The sequence below is a fragment of the Erpetoichthys calabaricus genome, chromosome 10 (assembly GCF_900747795.2).
Source record: "Erpetoichthys calabaricus chromosome 10, fErpCal1.3, whole genome shotgun sequence".
NCBI classification, from domain to species: Eukaryota; Metazoa; Chordata; class Cladistia; order Polypteriformes; family Polypteridae; genus Erpetoichthys; species Erpetoichthys calabaricus.
In genome coordinates this window covers 10,379,288-10,394,951 of record NC_041403.2, presented here as the reverse complement: position 1 = coordinate 10,394,951, position 15,664 = coordinate 10,379,288, and the positions used below count along the sequence as shown (strand labels likewise).

The 15,664-nt window shown below is 45.7% G+C and overlaps 1 protein-coding gene across 1 annotated transcript in view; it reads left to right on the top strand.

The window, feature by feature from the left end:
* Positions 1-15,405, top strand: part of podn (podocan) — a 43,486-nt gene extending 28,081 nt beyond the window's left edge. Inside the window, exons 8-10 of the mRNA XM_051932718.1 lie at positions 10,519-11,176; positions 12,599-12,747; positions 14,714-15,405. Of these exons, the coding sequence (XP_051788678.1) occupies positions 10,519-11,176; positions 12,599-12,747; positions 14,714-14,909 (1,003 nt within the window). The 3' untranslated portion in view covers positions 14,910-15,405. The remainder of the gene's footprint in view (positions 1-10,518; positions 11,177-12,598; positions 12,748-14,713) is intronic.
* The last annotated feature ends 259 nt before the right edge of the window (positions 15,406-15,664 follow it).

The window sequence follows — 15,664 nt, the reverse complement described above, 5'->3', positions numbered from 1 at the left end:
AGTGCTCCTTGTAGAACTGTTTGTACTTATTAGTACAATCACCTCACCGTAAACTTACACTACAGTTATAATATTGCACAACCTGAGCCACTTTATAAAGCGCATATATACAGTACATATGATGACGATATCATTTTTAAGATGAAATACAGCAAAATATGTTTATTATATTATACAGACAAAACTTTAACTTCATTAAAATAATCTGTATTGTTAATAATTCAACATGTGAGAACACAGTGTCACATCGCTAGTGACAAGCTGGCGCCCCGTTCACGAATTGTTCCTGCCTCGTGTTGTATTCTTGCTGGGGTTGACGTGACATTGGAAGGATAAATGGATAGAATAATTAAACACGTACTACGAAGATATTTCAAAAAGAGAGAATGAAAGAGAGAGAGAGAAAATGAAAGAGAGAGAGAAAAAGAGAAAGAATGAAAGAGAGAGAGAGAGAAAATGAAAGAGAGAGAGAGAGAAAAAGAGAAAATGAAAGAGAGAGAAAAAGAGAAAGAATGAAAGAGAGAGAAAAAGAGAGAAAATGAAAGAGAGAGAGAAAATGAAAGAGAGAGAGAAAATGAAAGAGACAGAGAGAAAATGAAAGAGAGAGAGAGAGAGAATGAAAGAGAGAGAGAAAATGAAAGAGAGAGGGAGAGAAAGAGAGAGAAAATGAAAGAGAGAAAGAGAGAGAGAAAATGAAAGAGAGAGAGAGAGAGAGAAAAAGAGAAAGAATGAAAGAGAGAGAGAGAGAAAAAGGGAGAAAATGAAAGAGAGAGAGAGAAAATGAGAAACAGAGAGAAAATGAAAGAGAGAGAGAAAATGAAAGAGAGAGAGAGAGAGATAATGAAAGAGAGAGGGAGAGAGAGAGAGAAAATGAAAGAGAGAGGGAGAGAGAGAGAGAAAATGAAAGAGAGAGAGAGAGAAAATGAAAGAGAGAAAGAGAGAGAATGAAAGAGAGAGAGAAAATGAAAGAGAGAGCGAGAGAAAATGAAAGAGGGAGAGAGAGAGAGAGAAAATGAAAGAGAGAGAGAAAATGAAAGAGAGAGAGAAATGAAAGAGCGAGAAAGAGAGAGAGAGAGAGAGAGAGAGAGAGAGAGAGAGACACCCTCTTTCAAGCAGACCGGACGTGCAATGGGTGCCAAAAATTGGGGTAAATACAACACACATAAGAGAAGACAAGTAATCATCTTCACCGAGCTCAATGGACAATGGCCGGCTCAGAAATACAATACAACAGGATGAGCTACAAGGCAAAAAGCAAGAATGGAAGAGATAGCACTCACTAAATACAGAACTATCCCATAAGAGGATACCGATGCTTCCATCTTGGAGGTTCTCTCCTGTTGAGAAGCCATTTTGGAAATTAACTCCAGCCACTGTAAAGAACCTCACACTATTCCAGTGTGGTGCTGAGGTGTTTCCCAATCCAGGTGGGTTTGTCGTGTGGTGGGTGCGGCAAGGAGCTACCAGCGCAGACTCCCAACCCAACTTCTCTCTCTGCGGTTTGCGCTCTCCTCATATCTCGTAGGGTTTCGGGTGAACGGCTAGAAGTGACATCACACGTCCAGGGGGCTTTCGCCTTTCATTCTGGAGGGTAACAAAGCAAAGGCAGTTACCGACTGTGCCCCCTTTCTGTTATTCCCCATATTGCTTACCTTCTCAGTGTCTTTACGTTACCTTAATAAAGGGGGTACCTGGTTGGTCTCCAACCCTTCATGACCTCTGTCATTATTGCCATTACAATATATAGACAAACACTTGGAAATGGATATTGCATATCATCCTGATGCAGTGCCTGTTATAAGAATTCATCTCTGGATGTTTCCACAATTTTTTTTTTCTGTAACATTGAATCCCAGCGGATTGAATTTAGCTTTTCTGAAAATTCATCTTCAATTTAAAGAAATGAAAACCTATTTCTGCAGAACGGTCCAAATTAATTACAAATATAAAACACCAAATAACTGATCACACAAGTACCCCCCCCCCCCCCCCCCCCCCCCCCCCAAGTCATCCCTGGGGCAGCCCACTGGTTTTAGAGGTCACAGTATTTGCCCCCTTCAAGTCAGTGTTTAGCAGATGGCAGCCATGACGGCCTTGAGTCTCTGTGCTCAGGTCTGTCTTTCTCTATCGGCTCTGACATTTTCCTCCATTCTTCTTCTTTGCCCCACCGCTCAGCTCTGTCGGGTGTCATGGTGGTTTGTGAGTGAACTGCTTTTGTCAGTTCCAGCCACAAATTCTCAGCTAGATTGAGATCTGGACTCTGACTTGGCATCAGTTAAGGTTTTCTTCATCTCTGCAGTGTGAACTACGGACATAATCTCACTCTGGAGTTGCTTTCTCTTGATATAACGTATTGTGAGGGACAGCCAGGACACTCCCAATGTGGAAGAACAGGGGGGGACACAGTGTGCACAGAGCATTGTCTTCCTTCCCCGGACTGCTAGATGGCTGCCCCTGCCCCAGGTTGCGGCACAGTTTCCCAAACAGCACCATGGGAACTGGAGTTCTTTGACTCAGCCCTGTTGGGTTCCCAGGGGCTGCTGCAGGGACTGGGGACCCCTACTTCTTGAGGCTTCTGCCTTAACCGGAAGTGGTCCTGGGCCAAGCCTTTGGAACACCAGATAACATAAAGGGAGCTGCTTGCCACAACTCCAGGAGCCAGAGTCAGGAGGAGCGGAGGAGGAAGTGATGGAGAGAGAAAGAGAAGACAGAGAGGGAGAGAGATGCAACGCATTGCTGTGTGCTTATTGTAACTGTACTTGTGCTGCGGTGTGGGAAATGCTTGCTGTAAGAGTTTCCCACAATAAAAACTCTTCTCTGTTGAAGAGTGTGTGTGTGTCGGGTGTTTGGGGAGGTGGAGTGTCCCCGTGGTGGCCACAATATTTAGTATAAGACGTGGGAATCCTTCATATACAGTACACAAGTCGTTTTACCAGCATATCAATGCGCCACACAGCACAGAGATGAATGGCCGATCTGCTAATGTTTAGAAGTGTTATGAAGACCAAAAGAAGCCTCTGTTAAGGTCATGTTACATAAGAGCAAATGAGTAATCAACACATTTTTGCAATTCCTAAACTGAAGTGAATAGTCCTTCCGGGTTAAATGTCCTCCCGGACTCTGAGGCAAATGGCAATCTGTCAATATGTGGTGTACCCTCAGTGTCCTCCCCATTGTCGCCTGTATATCAGCCACCATGCATCTATGCTAGGATGAGAAAATAAAAGTTCAAGTCTTGTGTTCTTAATCATTTTATATTTGGCGTTACCCTTTATCTATTATTGTCAGATAGCAAAGTGGCCCAGTGGTTATTGAACATCAGAACATTCGAACAATCGAGATGAGAACAGGCCATTCAGCCCAACAAAGCTTGTCAGTTCTGTCCAATTAATTCTTCCAAAATAACATCAAGTCAAGTTTTGAAAGTCCCTACAGTCCTACTGTCCACTACACTACTTGGTTCCTTATTCCAAGTGTCTGTGGTTCTCTGGGTAAAGAAAAACTTCCTAATGTTTGTGTGAAATTTCCCCTTCACAAGTTTCCAACTGTGTCCCCCGTGTTCTTGATGAACTTATTTTAAAGTCACCGTCTCAATCCGCTGGACTAATTCCCTTCATAGTTTTAAACATTTCCATCAGGTCTCCTGTTAATCTCCTGTAAAGGCTCAGCTCTTGTACCCTCTCCTCATCACTCACCCCCTGTAGCCCCTGAATCAGCCTATTCGCTCTTCTCTGGACCCTTTTCTTGTGCTGCTATGTCCTTTTTGTAGCCTGGAGACCAAAACTCCACCCAGGACTCCAGATGAGGCCTCACCAGTGTGTTATAAAGCTTGAGCAGAACCTCCTTGGACGTGTACTTCACATATCATGGCGCTATATAACCTGACATTCTGTTAGCCTTCTTAATGGATTCGGAACACTGTCGAGAGTTGATAGCTTAGAGTCCACTATGACTCCTAAATCCTTCTCATAAGGTGGACTTTTGATTTTCAGACCTCCCATTGTGTATTCAGACCTAACAAGACCTAAACTTAATGCAAGTGTTAGTCTCAGCTCTTTCTGTCTTTCCTCATCACTCACCCCATGTAGCCCCTGAATCAGTCTAGTTGCTCTTCTCCGAACTTTTTCTTGTGCTGATATGTCCTTTTTGTAGCCTGCAGACCAAAACTCCACTCAGGACTCCAGATGAAGCCTCACCAGTGTGTTATAAAGGTTGAACAGAACCTCCTTGGACTTGTACTCCACACATCAAGGCGCTATATAACCTGACAATCTGTTAGCCTTCTTAATGGCTTCTGAACACTGGCAGGCAGTTGATAGCGTAGAGTCCACTACATATGCTTCTGCCTCACAGATCCATCATGCTCGGTTTGAGTCACTGGGCCCCGTCATTGTCTGTGTGGAATTTGCCTAAGAACATGAAATCTGACCAACAAGAGGAGACTGTTCATTCCACTTGCTGCTCATTTGTTTAGCCAATAGCTAAGCTGTCCCAGAAGCTCACCCGGATCCTTCTAAGGTCATCGAGGTTTCTGCTCGAACTCCACTTCTTGGTAGTTTCTTTCAGATTCCCACAACTCTTTGAGTAAAGAAGTCCTAAATGTATTGCCCCCTTTAATTTCCACTAGTGTCCTCAAGTTCATGATCTACTGTCTCTACTTCCGGATCTACTTCATCTGTGCCTTTGTGGATTTTGAAGACTTGGATTAGGCCCCCAACCCCCCCACCATGCAGTCCCCTCTGCTCGAGACTAAATTAAACAGGTTTTTATGCTCTGTGACTGTCAGAGTAGGACATGTCTGGAGTCCCATGATGCACCTTGTTGCTCTCCTCTGCACAGCTTCAAGTGCTGCAATGTCTTTTGAGAAAGCTGGGGGGAGGGGGGCACTACAGAGCCCCAAACCCCCAACACAACACACAAAATACAATCCTGGGTACCTTGCACCAAAAATAACCGGGGTTTCTTCTCCTTCTTGTTTTTCACTCTCCTCTCTCCCCACACAGCACTGCTACTCCGCCAGTTGAGTGTTGCCTGTCTCGGCTCCCAGCTCCAACTCGGCTGGACAAGGCAGTGTGGTCTCTTTTATTGGTCACCTGGTGATGCAGCATAGCCAGTTGGAAGCACTTCCGGGTTGTGAGAAGGCCAGAGACAGCCTCCCCCAGCAGTGCCCTCTTTCGTCTACCATGGATTCCTACAGGGCTGCTCCTCCGGACTCCAACTCCCACACAGCCCTGCGGGTGTCCAAACTGGTACTCTTATGTGAGGGACGCTGTCACCTGTTAAAGTGGAGGATGAACTGCTCCCTGCCAGTTCTTGTACTCTTTGGGCATCCGACCCAGGATGGGAATCATATGGTGTCCCGACCAGGTATTGCCCCTATTTAGTCAATCGTTCCATTATGGGCATCCTGGCCACTTCCATCTTGGGTGGGACACCCAACTGTCTTCTGGGATATCAACACTTTCTTGTAGCGTAATGATAAAAACTGCACACAACACTGCAGGTGTGATCTCACTGGTGCATTATATAGTCTGAGCATAACGTCCTTCTATTTAAATTCATCAGTTTTTACAGAATTCATTTTTATTTGATTTTATTAATCACTTCTGCACATTGCTTAGATGATGAATGCATTGTGTTGATGTCCACGTTGCCCACGAGTAGCACTTTTCTACTGTGAGAGAAAAATGAACTGCTTGTAAGCTACTAAGGGTTAAAAGCTGACAAAGCTGATCTGCTCTAACGGCAGGCGTCTGTCATAAGACAGGGTGCAGTCAGCTGACTTCGGACAACTTCCTCTCTAGGAACGCGTCTGGTAGACACAAGAAAGATGACTTTTCCTTCTTTAAGGTCCATCACAAAACAGAAACAGATGGCCCGCTTGCGTAATAAAATGAAATGCTTAAGTAAATGATATGCTTTTGGATAAAGAAAGGCGGAGTGGTGGCTCTGAGGCTGGGGATCTGCACTGGCAATCGGAAGGTTGCCGGTTCGAATCCCGTAAATGCCAATAGGGACTCTGCTCTGTTGGGCCCTTAAGCAAGGCCTTTAACCTGCAATTGCTGAGCGCTTTGAGTAGTGAGAAGAGCGCTATATAAATGCAAAGAATTATCATTATTAAGGAATGGGAAAGGAGGAGAAAAAATATAAAGCCGACCGAAGAGGGGAATCTGCGCTCTTCTGCCTTGCAACGCATGAATCCCTGTACTCCTCTGTGACTGAATAAAAGCTGATGGATTGAACTATTCCTGTCTTCCTCGCAGGTGTTTTCCACACTGCATGAAACATCCAGTTGTTGTGAAGCTGGTCGAGATCTTCTTGAATTGTTTTTGCTGCTTTCTCACTTGTCTGCCATTCCTCCAACTATACTGCAGATTTCACAACTTTACAAAGTATACGGATTCCCAGGTCTTATACTAAATATTGTGGCCACCACGGGGGAACTCCACCTCCCCAAACACCCGACACACACACACACTCTTCTACAGACAAGAGTTTTTATTGTGGGAAATGCTTGCTGTAAGAGTTTCCCACAATAAAAACTCTTGTCTGTAGAAGAGTGTGTGTGTGTGTAATCCAAGCCATTAATATAAATCAGAAATTTTCTGCCTGTGTCTTTGTGCTTTCCTTCACATCACTGGAGATCCTAAATTGTCCCCTTGTGAGGTGGGCCCACTCATGTACTGGCGCCCCTTCCAAGACTGTTTTCTGCTTTGTGCCCAGTGCTGCCAGGTTCAGTTTTTATTATCGAGCATTAAAATCAAAAGAAACATCAAAGGAAAAGTTGGAAAGAAGGATGCAGACAGGGGGCGCCACTGAGCTGAACAAATGCAGGGTGAGTCAAAATTATGTTAACATTTGAATGGTGGAAACAATTTATTCACAAAACATACTGTGGGAAATGGCTGGTCAGGTAACCCGACCAATAGCCCCAGGCTACCAGATTTAAGCCCTTCATGTAGCATGGAAGTGCCCCAAAGACCAGCAGGGAATCCTGGACAATGGAGTTTTTACTCCCAACCCTGCTGGATACCGTGGGGCCCACCAGAGGACGCTGCAGGGAGGCTCACGGACTTGCGTGTACCCTATAACCCAGAAGTACGTCTTAGTCACGGCGACAAAGGGAATGACGTGCTTCCAGGATGAAGAAGGAGAGTCTTTTATCCGACCCGGAAGAGCTAAGTCATGTGGACAGGGGTTCAGGAGCACTTCCGGGTCATGGACTATAAAAGACTGTGAGAAACCCCAGACGAGTGAGCTGAGTTGGGAGGAAGGGTGGGAACGCATCTGGGAGTGGAGGATTGAGTATTGTTGAGAAGTATTGTTTATTATATGAGTAGTGTTTAGTGGAGGGTGCTTGGTGCACATTATTATTACAATAAAAATAATAATTATTGGACTTTTACCTGGTGTTTGGTGTGGTACCTGAGGGTTCAGGCGATAGTGCCCCCTACTGTTACAATACTTCATATGTGCAAGATGATTTACAGGAATGTCTCAACATGTTCTCCATCATGTTCAACACATGGGCTATATGTGGCACATACAGTCATATGAAAAAGTTTGGGATCCCCTCTTAATTCTTTGGATTTTTGTTTCTCATTGTCTGAGCTTTCAAAGTAGCAACTTCCTTTTAATATCTGACATGCCTTATGGACACAGTAGGATTTCAGCAGTGACATCAAGTTTATTGGATTAACAGAAAATATGCAATATGCATCATAACAAAATTAGACAGGTGCATAAATGTGGGCCCCCAACAGAGATATGACATCAATACTTAGTTGAGCCTCCTTTTGTAAATCTAACAACCTCTAGACGCTGTCCTCCTATAGCCTTTGATGAGTGTCTGATTCTGGATGGAGGTATTGTTGACCATTCTTCATGCAAAATCTCTCCAGTTCAGTTCAATTTGATGGACAGCCTGCTTCAAATCATCCCATAGATTTTCGATGATATTCAAGTCAGAGGACTGTGATGGCCATTCCAGAACATTGTACTTCTCCCTCTGCATGAATGCCTTTGTAGATTTCCAACTGTGTTTTGGGTCATCGTCTTGTTGGAATATCCAACCCCTGCGTAACTTCAACTTTGTGACTGATGCTTGAACTTTATCCTGAAGAATTTGTTGATATTGGGTTGAATTCATCCGACCCTCGACTTTAACAAGGGCCCCAGTCAATGAACTAGCCACACAGCCCCACAGCATGATGGAACCTCCACCAAATTTGACAGTAGGTAGCAGGTGTTTTTCTTGGAATGCGGTGTTCTTCTTCCGTCATGCAAAGTGCTTTTTGTTCTGACCAAATAACTCAATTTGTTTCTCATCAGTCCAAAGCACTTTGTTCCAAATTGAATCTGACTTGTCTAAATGAGCATTGGCATACAACAAGCGACTCTGTTTGTGGTGTGAGTGCAGAAAGGGCTTCTTTCTCATCACCCTGCCATACAGATGTTCTTTGTGCAAATTGCGCTGAATTGTAGAACGATGTACAGATACACCATCTGCAGCCAGATGTTCTTGCAGGTCTTTGGAGGTGATCTGTGGGTTGTCTGTCACCATTGCTCATATGCCTCTCTTGTATTTTTCTTGGCCTGCCAGTCCTGCTGGGTTTAACAGCAACTGTGCCTGTGGCCTTCCATTTCCTGATTCCATTCCTTACAGTTGAAACTGACAGTTTAAACCTCTGAGATGGCTTTTTGTAGCCTTCCCCTAAACCTTGAGACTCAACAATCTTTGTTTTCAGATCTTTGGAGAGTTGCTTTGAGGACCCCATGCTGTCACTCTTCAGAGGAGAGTCAAAGGGAAGGAAGCCCAACTTGTAATTGACCACCTTAAATACCTTTATATCTCATGATTGGACACACCTGTCTATGAAGTTCAAGGCTTAACGAGCTCATCTAACCATTTTGGTGTTGTCAGTAATCAGCATTGAGCAGTGACAGGCATTCAAATCAGCACAATGACAAGGGGACCCACATTTGTGCACAGCCAGTTTTTCACATTTGATTTAATTTCATACAACTAAATACTGCGTCACTAAAAATCTTTGTTCGGAAAACACCGCAGTACTCAGATGTTCCTAGGAAATGAAAGACAGACCACTGTTATCTTTACTGTTGAAAGGAGAGTCAATTATTATGCAGGCAGAGAGGGGGGTCCCAAACTCTTTCATATGACTGTAAATTGTCCACACAAATTGTATATAATGTTATAAAAATATAATTCTAATGTTCTAAAAATTGTATACAAGTATATACATAGCAGTGCCATTAGTGTTAACATAATTTTGACTCACCTTATATTTGCATAAAGCGTCACTTGTAAGAGCCCACTATTTTGTATGACTGAAGAGTCCCTGATGCTGCTCCCACCATGCTTCACCAATGAAGTGAGTGGTTCTTTGTTCCCTCCAGACATGACCCCCTCCCGATTTGAGGCCGAACAGACAGTTCCATCAGACCAGAGGTTCTTGTTTCTCACAGTCAAAGAGTGCAGTGTGTGGATGGAACACTTGGACGAAAGTGTCAGGAGGGTGGTGTGTGAATGAAGAGTTAAGGGGAAGGTTGAGCTGAGCTTTTGTAAACTTCAGACGGGCTTCCGTGTGTCTTTTACCAAGGAGAGGCTTCGGTGTCTGGCCACTGCACGTAAAGGCCATAACGGTTGAGGAGTAGCAGCAATGGCTGCCCATCCATCTCCACACAGATTCTCTGTGGCTCAGCCAGGGCGACCATCAGGCCACGTTTCTTAGCAAGGCTCAGCTTTTCTGAACTGCCAGCTATAAGGAAGAGTCAGGGTGGTCCCAAACTACTTCCATTATGGTTCTCCTGGGAACCTTCAGTGCTGCAGATATTTCGGAGGTCTTTCTCAGATCTGTACCTCGACACAGGCCTGTCTCCATCACCTTCATGGACCTCATGGCTTGTTGTTGTTCCAGCTGTGAGACCCTCTATAGACAGGTGTGTGTGCCTTTCCTAACCAGTCCAGTCCACCGAATTGACCATGGGTGGACTCCAGACATCTCCACTGACGATGCTTCTGAGGCCAATCAAAGGATCTGAACACTTGGGTCATTGTGATATTTCAGTTTTTCATTTTAATAAGTTTGCAAACATTTCACAAATCCCGTTTTCGCTTTGTCATTCTGGGGTTATTGAATGCTGCTTGATCAGCGGAGCAAACATCTACTAAGAGCTCACATTCCTATTAACCAGTGACCTGCAGTGTAAGATAATGGAGAGTGTGACCTTGATGGGGACCACTGGTATCTTGTGGTTTCATAACTGGCCATCAAGTGGACAATCTTAATGCTGCCCTTAACCCCTTCAATGCCTACATGTAGCTTATCCATCAGGTTTTATTACTCTATAAGGCGGCAGTGAAAGGTGGTCTATAAAGTAAGTCTGATTGCTTGTGGGGTGCTGGGTGTTGAGTTTTTTGATGCATTTTTAATGATGACCTCTGCTTTCTCCTTCCTTGTTTTGTTTTCGGTTGGCTGCCCTTTCCTTCCACTGAAGCCACCTGAACAGTCTTGAGTATCTTGACCTGTCCTCCAACAACTTGAGCCTCATCCCCCAAGGCCTTCCTCGAAACCTTGTGCTCCTGCACCTGGAGAAGAACGCCATCCACAGCATCGCCGACGATGTCCTGACCCCCATCCGCGACCTGGAGTACCTGCTCCTCCACAACAACAAGCTGCGCTCGGTTGCCATCGACCCCAAAGCCTTCCAGGGCCTCAAGAAGCTCCACACACTGCACATGTATAATAACCAGCTGGAACGCATCCCCCGGGGGCTGCCTCGGAGGGCCAAGACCCTCATGCTGCTTCACAACAAAATCTCAGAGATTGGCCGCAATGACCTGGTTACCCTGTACTCCCTCACCGACCTCAACCTGAGCTACAACAAGCTGACCAGCCCTAAGGTGCACAAGGAGGCCTTCCGAAAACTGCGTCTGCTTGAGGTCCTGGACCTGTCTGGGAACAGCCTGCAGATGCTCCCAGTCGGACTTCCCAAGAGTCTGCAGGAACTGAAGATGAAGGACAATGAACTGATCACTGTGTCCGATGGGGCTTTCGAGGGCATGGACAAACTCCGGGAGGTCTACCTGAGTAACAACAAGCTGAAGGTGAACTCCATGTACCAGGGGGCCTGGCAGGAGCTGAGCAGCTTAAATGTGAGTAAATGTCGTCACCTGCATGGCCGAAAACCAAAATGTACAACCACCTGGCAACCTGTCCTCCTGCTCTGAAAACTGGGCACTGCGTACTAGCAAGGCAGCCCCGATTTTGCCTCGATTTTGAATTTCTTCAAAATTGCCCCGATTTTGAATTTCTACGACTGTTGTCGTCACTGCCACTGTGCCTGTAAGTGGAGGCGTGCAAAGTGACTTCACCCGCAACCCTGAAATGTATCCACCGGTTGCGGAGGAAACCCATGCAGACACGGGGAGAACATGCAAACTCCACGCAGGGAGGACCCGGGAAGCGAACCCAGGTCCCCAGGTCTCCCAACTGCGAGGCAGCAGCGCTACCCACTGCGCCACCGTGCCGCCCATATGTTAACATTATTCAAGTTTCTACAGTCCACACATTGGTCTATATATGGATATTGGGATTGGTCAGCCCGAGGCCCCGCCCACCTCTAAGGCCGCCTCTTCTTTGTAACATTTTCGTTTTGTTTAGCTTTTATCAACAATGATTTTTAAAGAATTCGTCTAAGTTTTCGTCATTAAAGGCACATTTTTATTTAATTTTCCTTCCGTTTTTTTGTCATTTTTTTTCATATCTTAGTTTTTATCACACTGGTGCCAAATTCTATTACCAGGAAGCAAAATGAACCTGGAGTCATCCAACTTACCCTAAGTTTTCCACTCCTCAATGGTCCCATTTTGATGTTTTTATGTCCGCTGAGCACCCAAGTTCTTGTTTTATTTTTTTTATAGTAACATTGGCACCCAACAGTGTCTCTAGCTGTTGCAGCCCATTTGAGATGAAATGCCCGCTAAGCGGTGACATCTGCACAGCGATGTTGAATTCACATGTGCCCTGTCCCTTTGCCCGCACGATTCTTTACACAAGTCTGCTTTCATCCACAGAGTTGCCTGTCGCTGATACTTTTTTTGTGTGTTTCTCACCTTTCTCAGTAAACCCTTAAAATGGCTGGGGGTGAGCTGACAAGCTTAGTGCCAACTATCATGCCATGTTCAAAGATAATAATAATAATTCTTTGCATTTATGTAGCACTTTTCTCACTACTCAAAACGCTTAGCAATGGCAGGTTAAGGGCCTTGCTCAAGGGCCCAATACTGCAGAGTCCCTAATTGGCATTTACGGGATTCGAACTGGCAACCTTCTGATTGCCAGTGCAGATGCCTAGCCTCAGAGCCACCACTCCGCAAGATGTTAAGGTCATTCCACCATTCAACTGAGCAACAAACTGAGACTGGAAATGCTGGTCGATCTGATGTATCCCACCCGCCTCTGTAATGTGACGAATGATAAATCTGTGTGACAGTCTGGTGGTACCTAATAAACTGGCACCTCACCGTATTACAAAGAAGGTGCCCTGACTCTCTGTGTGTGCCCTTATGTTTCAGATACTTGACCTCTCCCTCAATCAGCTCTCTCATGTCCCCGCCGACCTCCCCGAGTCTCTTGAGTACCTCTACCTGCAGGGCAACCGCATCAGCACCATCCCAGTGGGCATCTTTGATGGCACACCCAACCTTAAGGTCATCAATCTGAGGTAAGCAGGCTTTGGCTTTCTGCTCTTTTCATTTATTCTGCCACATTGGTGTAGACTGGCAGTAGACAGCACAAAGCTGGCAGCATACATGCCACTGGTTAGCCGTCCAAGTGACTAGGAAAAGTCCTGGCCTTCCTTCCATAGTTGGTTCCTAACTTTGATGCCAACAATCAAGGACCCCTTCATGGATGAATAGATGGATGGAAGTTTTCAGGCCCTGCTGCTTTAACTTTCAGCTCGTATTGGGTGACCCTTCTCATATCTGCAGTATGTGTGGCTCACGGGTGACACTTTAGATTTCACAAATTTGAATCGTGTGTGTGTGTGTGTGTGTGTGTGTGTTCCCGAGCAGCCTATACCATCAAGCTACACAGCATGTGGAAATGAATGCCGTGAATATGTAGGTAATAATGAACACTCGGCAGAAACTCCGGTTTGGACAACCTGCATAACGAGGGCAGAATTTAAAACTGATGCACATGTGTGTGTTTAGAACTGTGTTACTGCACTCGTTTTCACACTGCAGTTGGGTATACAAGCACGTGTGTGCCACTTCCTCCATCTCCATCACTCGGCACACTTTACATATTTTTGGTATTTATTGACCATTGACAGTTTTTACTTGGTCTACAGCAGAGATGGGCAAACTATGGCCTGCAGGTTACAGCTGGCCCATGCCTTGGGTGCGTCTCGGAGTCACATATACAGTCATGCTCTGGCCCTTGTGAGGCGTTCTTAAAGAGATGACACTACAGTTGGCAGGTGTAAGCATAACAAGTTGCCATGGTGTGCCATTAACAAAATAATTAGGTAAGCCAAGCTTTACGATAAGCTGATCTTCCACAGCTCCTTCCATGGATCTCCGATGATCGTTTCTCTGCTGTGTCCCCTGCCTGCAATTTCGTGCTGTCAGCTCCACCTCACAGCACTCCCTTGGGGTCAGAGGCAACGTCATCTGTTCTTCATTTTCCTGACTCCATGAGCCAATCAAAGCAAAGATCCTTTCTGTGCCCAGCAGATTTAGGTAATGGAGTGGGTCTGGTTAGTGCTGCTCCTCTGGTGCTTCATCTCAACCACACACCCAATCCAAACAACTTCTACCAATGGCTCTGGCCCTCTTTCTCTCTCAGGCTCCGCCCCTACAGAATGCATCTCTCTCTTTCACACTCTCTCTCTCTCTCTCTCTCTCTCTGTCTCTCTCAGGCTCCACCCCTTCTAATAGTATTTCTCCCTCTCTCTCTCTCTCTCAGGCTCCACCCCTTCTGATGGTATTTCTCCCTCTCTCTCTCTCTCTGTCTCTCTTAGGCTCCACCCTTACTGAAAGCATCTCTCTTTCATACTCTCTCTCTCTCTCTTTTCTCAGGCTCCACCCCTTCTGATGGTATTTCTCCCTCTCTCTCTCTCTCTCTCTCAGGCTCCACCCCTACTGAAAGCATCTCTCTTTCATACTCTCTCTCTCTCTCTCTTCTCTCAGGCTCCACCCCTTCTGATAGTATTTCTCCCTCTTTCTCTCTCAGGCTCCACCCCTACTGAAAGCATCTCTCTTTCATACTCTCTCTCTCTCTCTCTTCTCTCAGGCTCCACCCCTTCTGATAGTATTTCTCCCTCAGTCTCTCAGGCTCCGCCCCTACAAAATGCATCTCTCTCTCTTTCACACACTCTGTCCCTCCCTCTCTCTCTCTCTCTCTCTCTCTCTCTCTCTCTTCTCTCAGGCTCCACCCCTTCTGATAGTATTTCTCCCTCTTTCTCTCTCAGGGTCCACCCCTACTGAAAGCATCTCTCTTTCACACTTTCTCTCTCTCAGGCTCCTCACCTTCTGATAGTATTTCTCCCTCTCTCTCTCTTTCTCTCTCTCTCTCTCTCTCTCAGGCTCCTCCCCAACTTATTGAATGTCTCTCTTCTCTTTTTGCACCCGGGCTCGCTCGTCTTTACTGTTCCCTGATATTCGCTGTTTGTGTTTTTCTAGATATAACAGACTGGCTCCCGGCACAATCAAGGAAAGCGTCTTTTCCCACTTGAAGAATCTGCAGGCCCTTGATTTTGGCTCGTCTTTAGAGAAGCCAGGAATTGATTCTAACAGCAAATTGGGAGCGTGGTTTGAAGAAGACAAGGAGGAGCATGAAGAAGGGGAGGAGGAGGAGGATGACGAGACGGAGCAGTAAGAGCACAGCAATTAGTCCTAATAAGCAAATATGGGCTCTACGTGGTGGCCACCTTCACTTCCTTATTGACTGACTGCCCGGACCACTGCGGGTGATGACAGGATTGGCCACCAGGGCGGCGGTGTCCATGCAGATCTGCACGCTGTAAGAAGGCTTCTTTTGACTGTGTATTATTATTCAGCCTACTGCAGTTCTTGTCTTTCTCTGCTTTGCTGTTCAGCGCTTTCCTTCTGCCGCCACACGTCATTCTGAGGACTGAGGTTTGTTTGGGCTGGCAAAGGTGAACAGAAATGTAATGAGCAGGAATGAGGGGCCAAATCCAAGTTACGTTCACTAGCGAATCTGGTTCACTGCTTTTATTGTATTGATTTTAGCCCACCCTGACAAGTAGCACAGTCTGCAAAAACAGAGCTTATACATTTCGCTGGCGGAATCAGAGGAGTTGGATTGTTTTTGCTGGAACTAACAATCAATAAAAAATGTGTTTTATGCAAGACTCGTGCTGTCAAGGAAGATCAAGATAGTATCTCTCTCTCAGACTCCGCCCCTTCTGACTGCATCTCTCCCTCTTTGACTCCACCCCTTCTGACAGCATTTCTGTCTCAGGCTCCACCCTTTCTAACAGCATTTCTTTCTCCCTCAGACTCCACCTCTTCTGACGGCATCTCTCTCTTAGGCTCCACCCCCTCTCACAGTATCTTTCTTTCAGCCTCTGCCCCTTATTATAGCATCTCTCTCTCTCTCTCTTTCTTTCT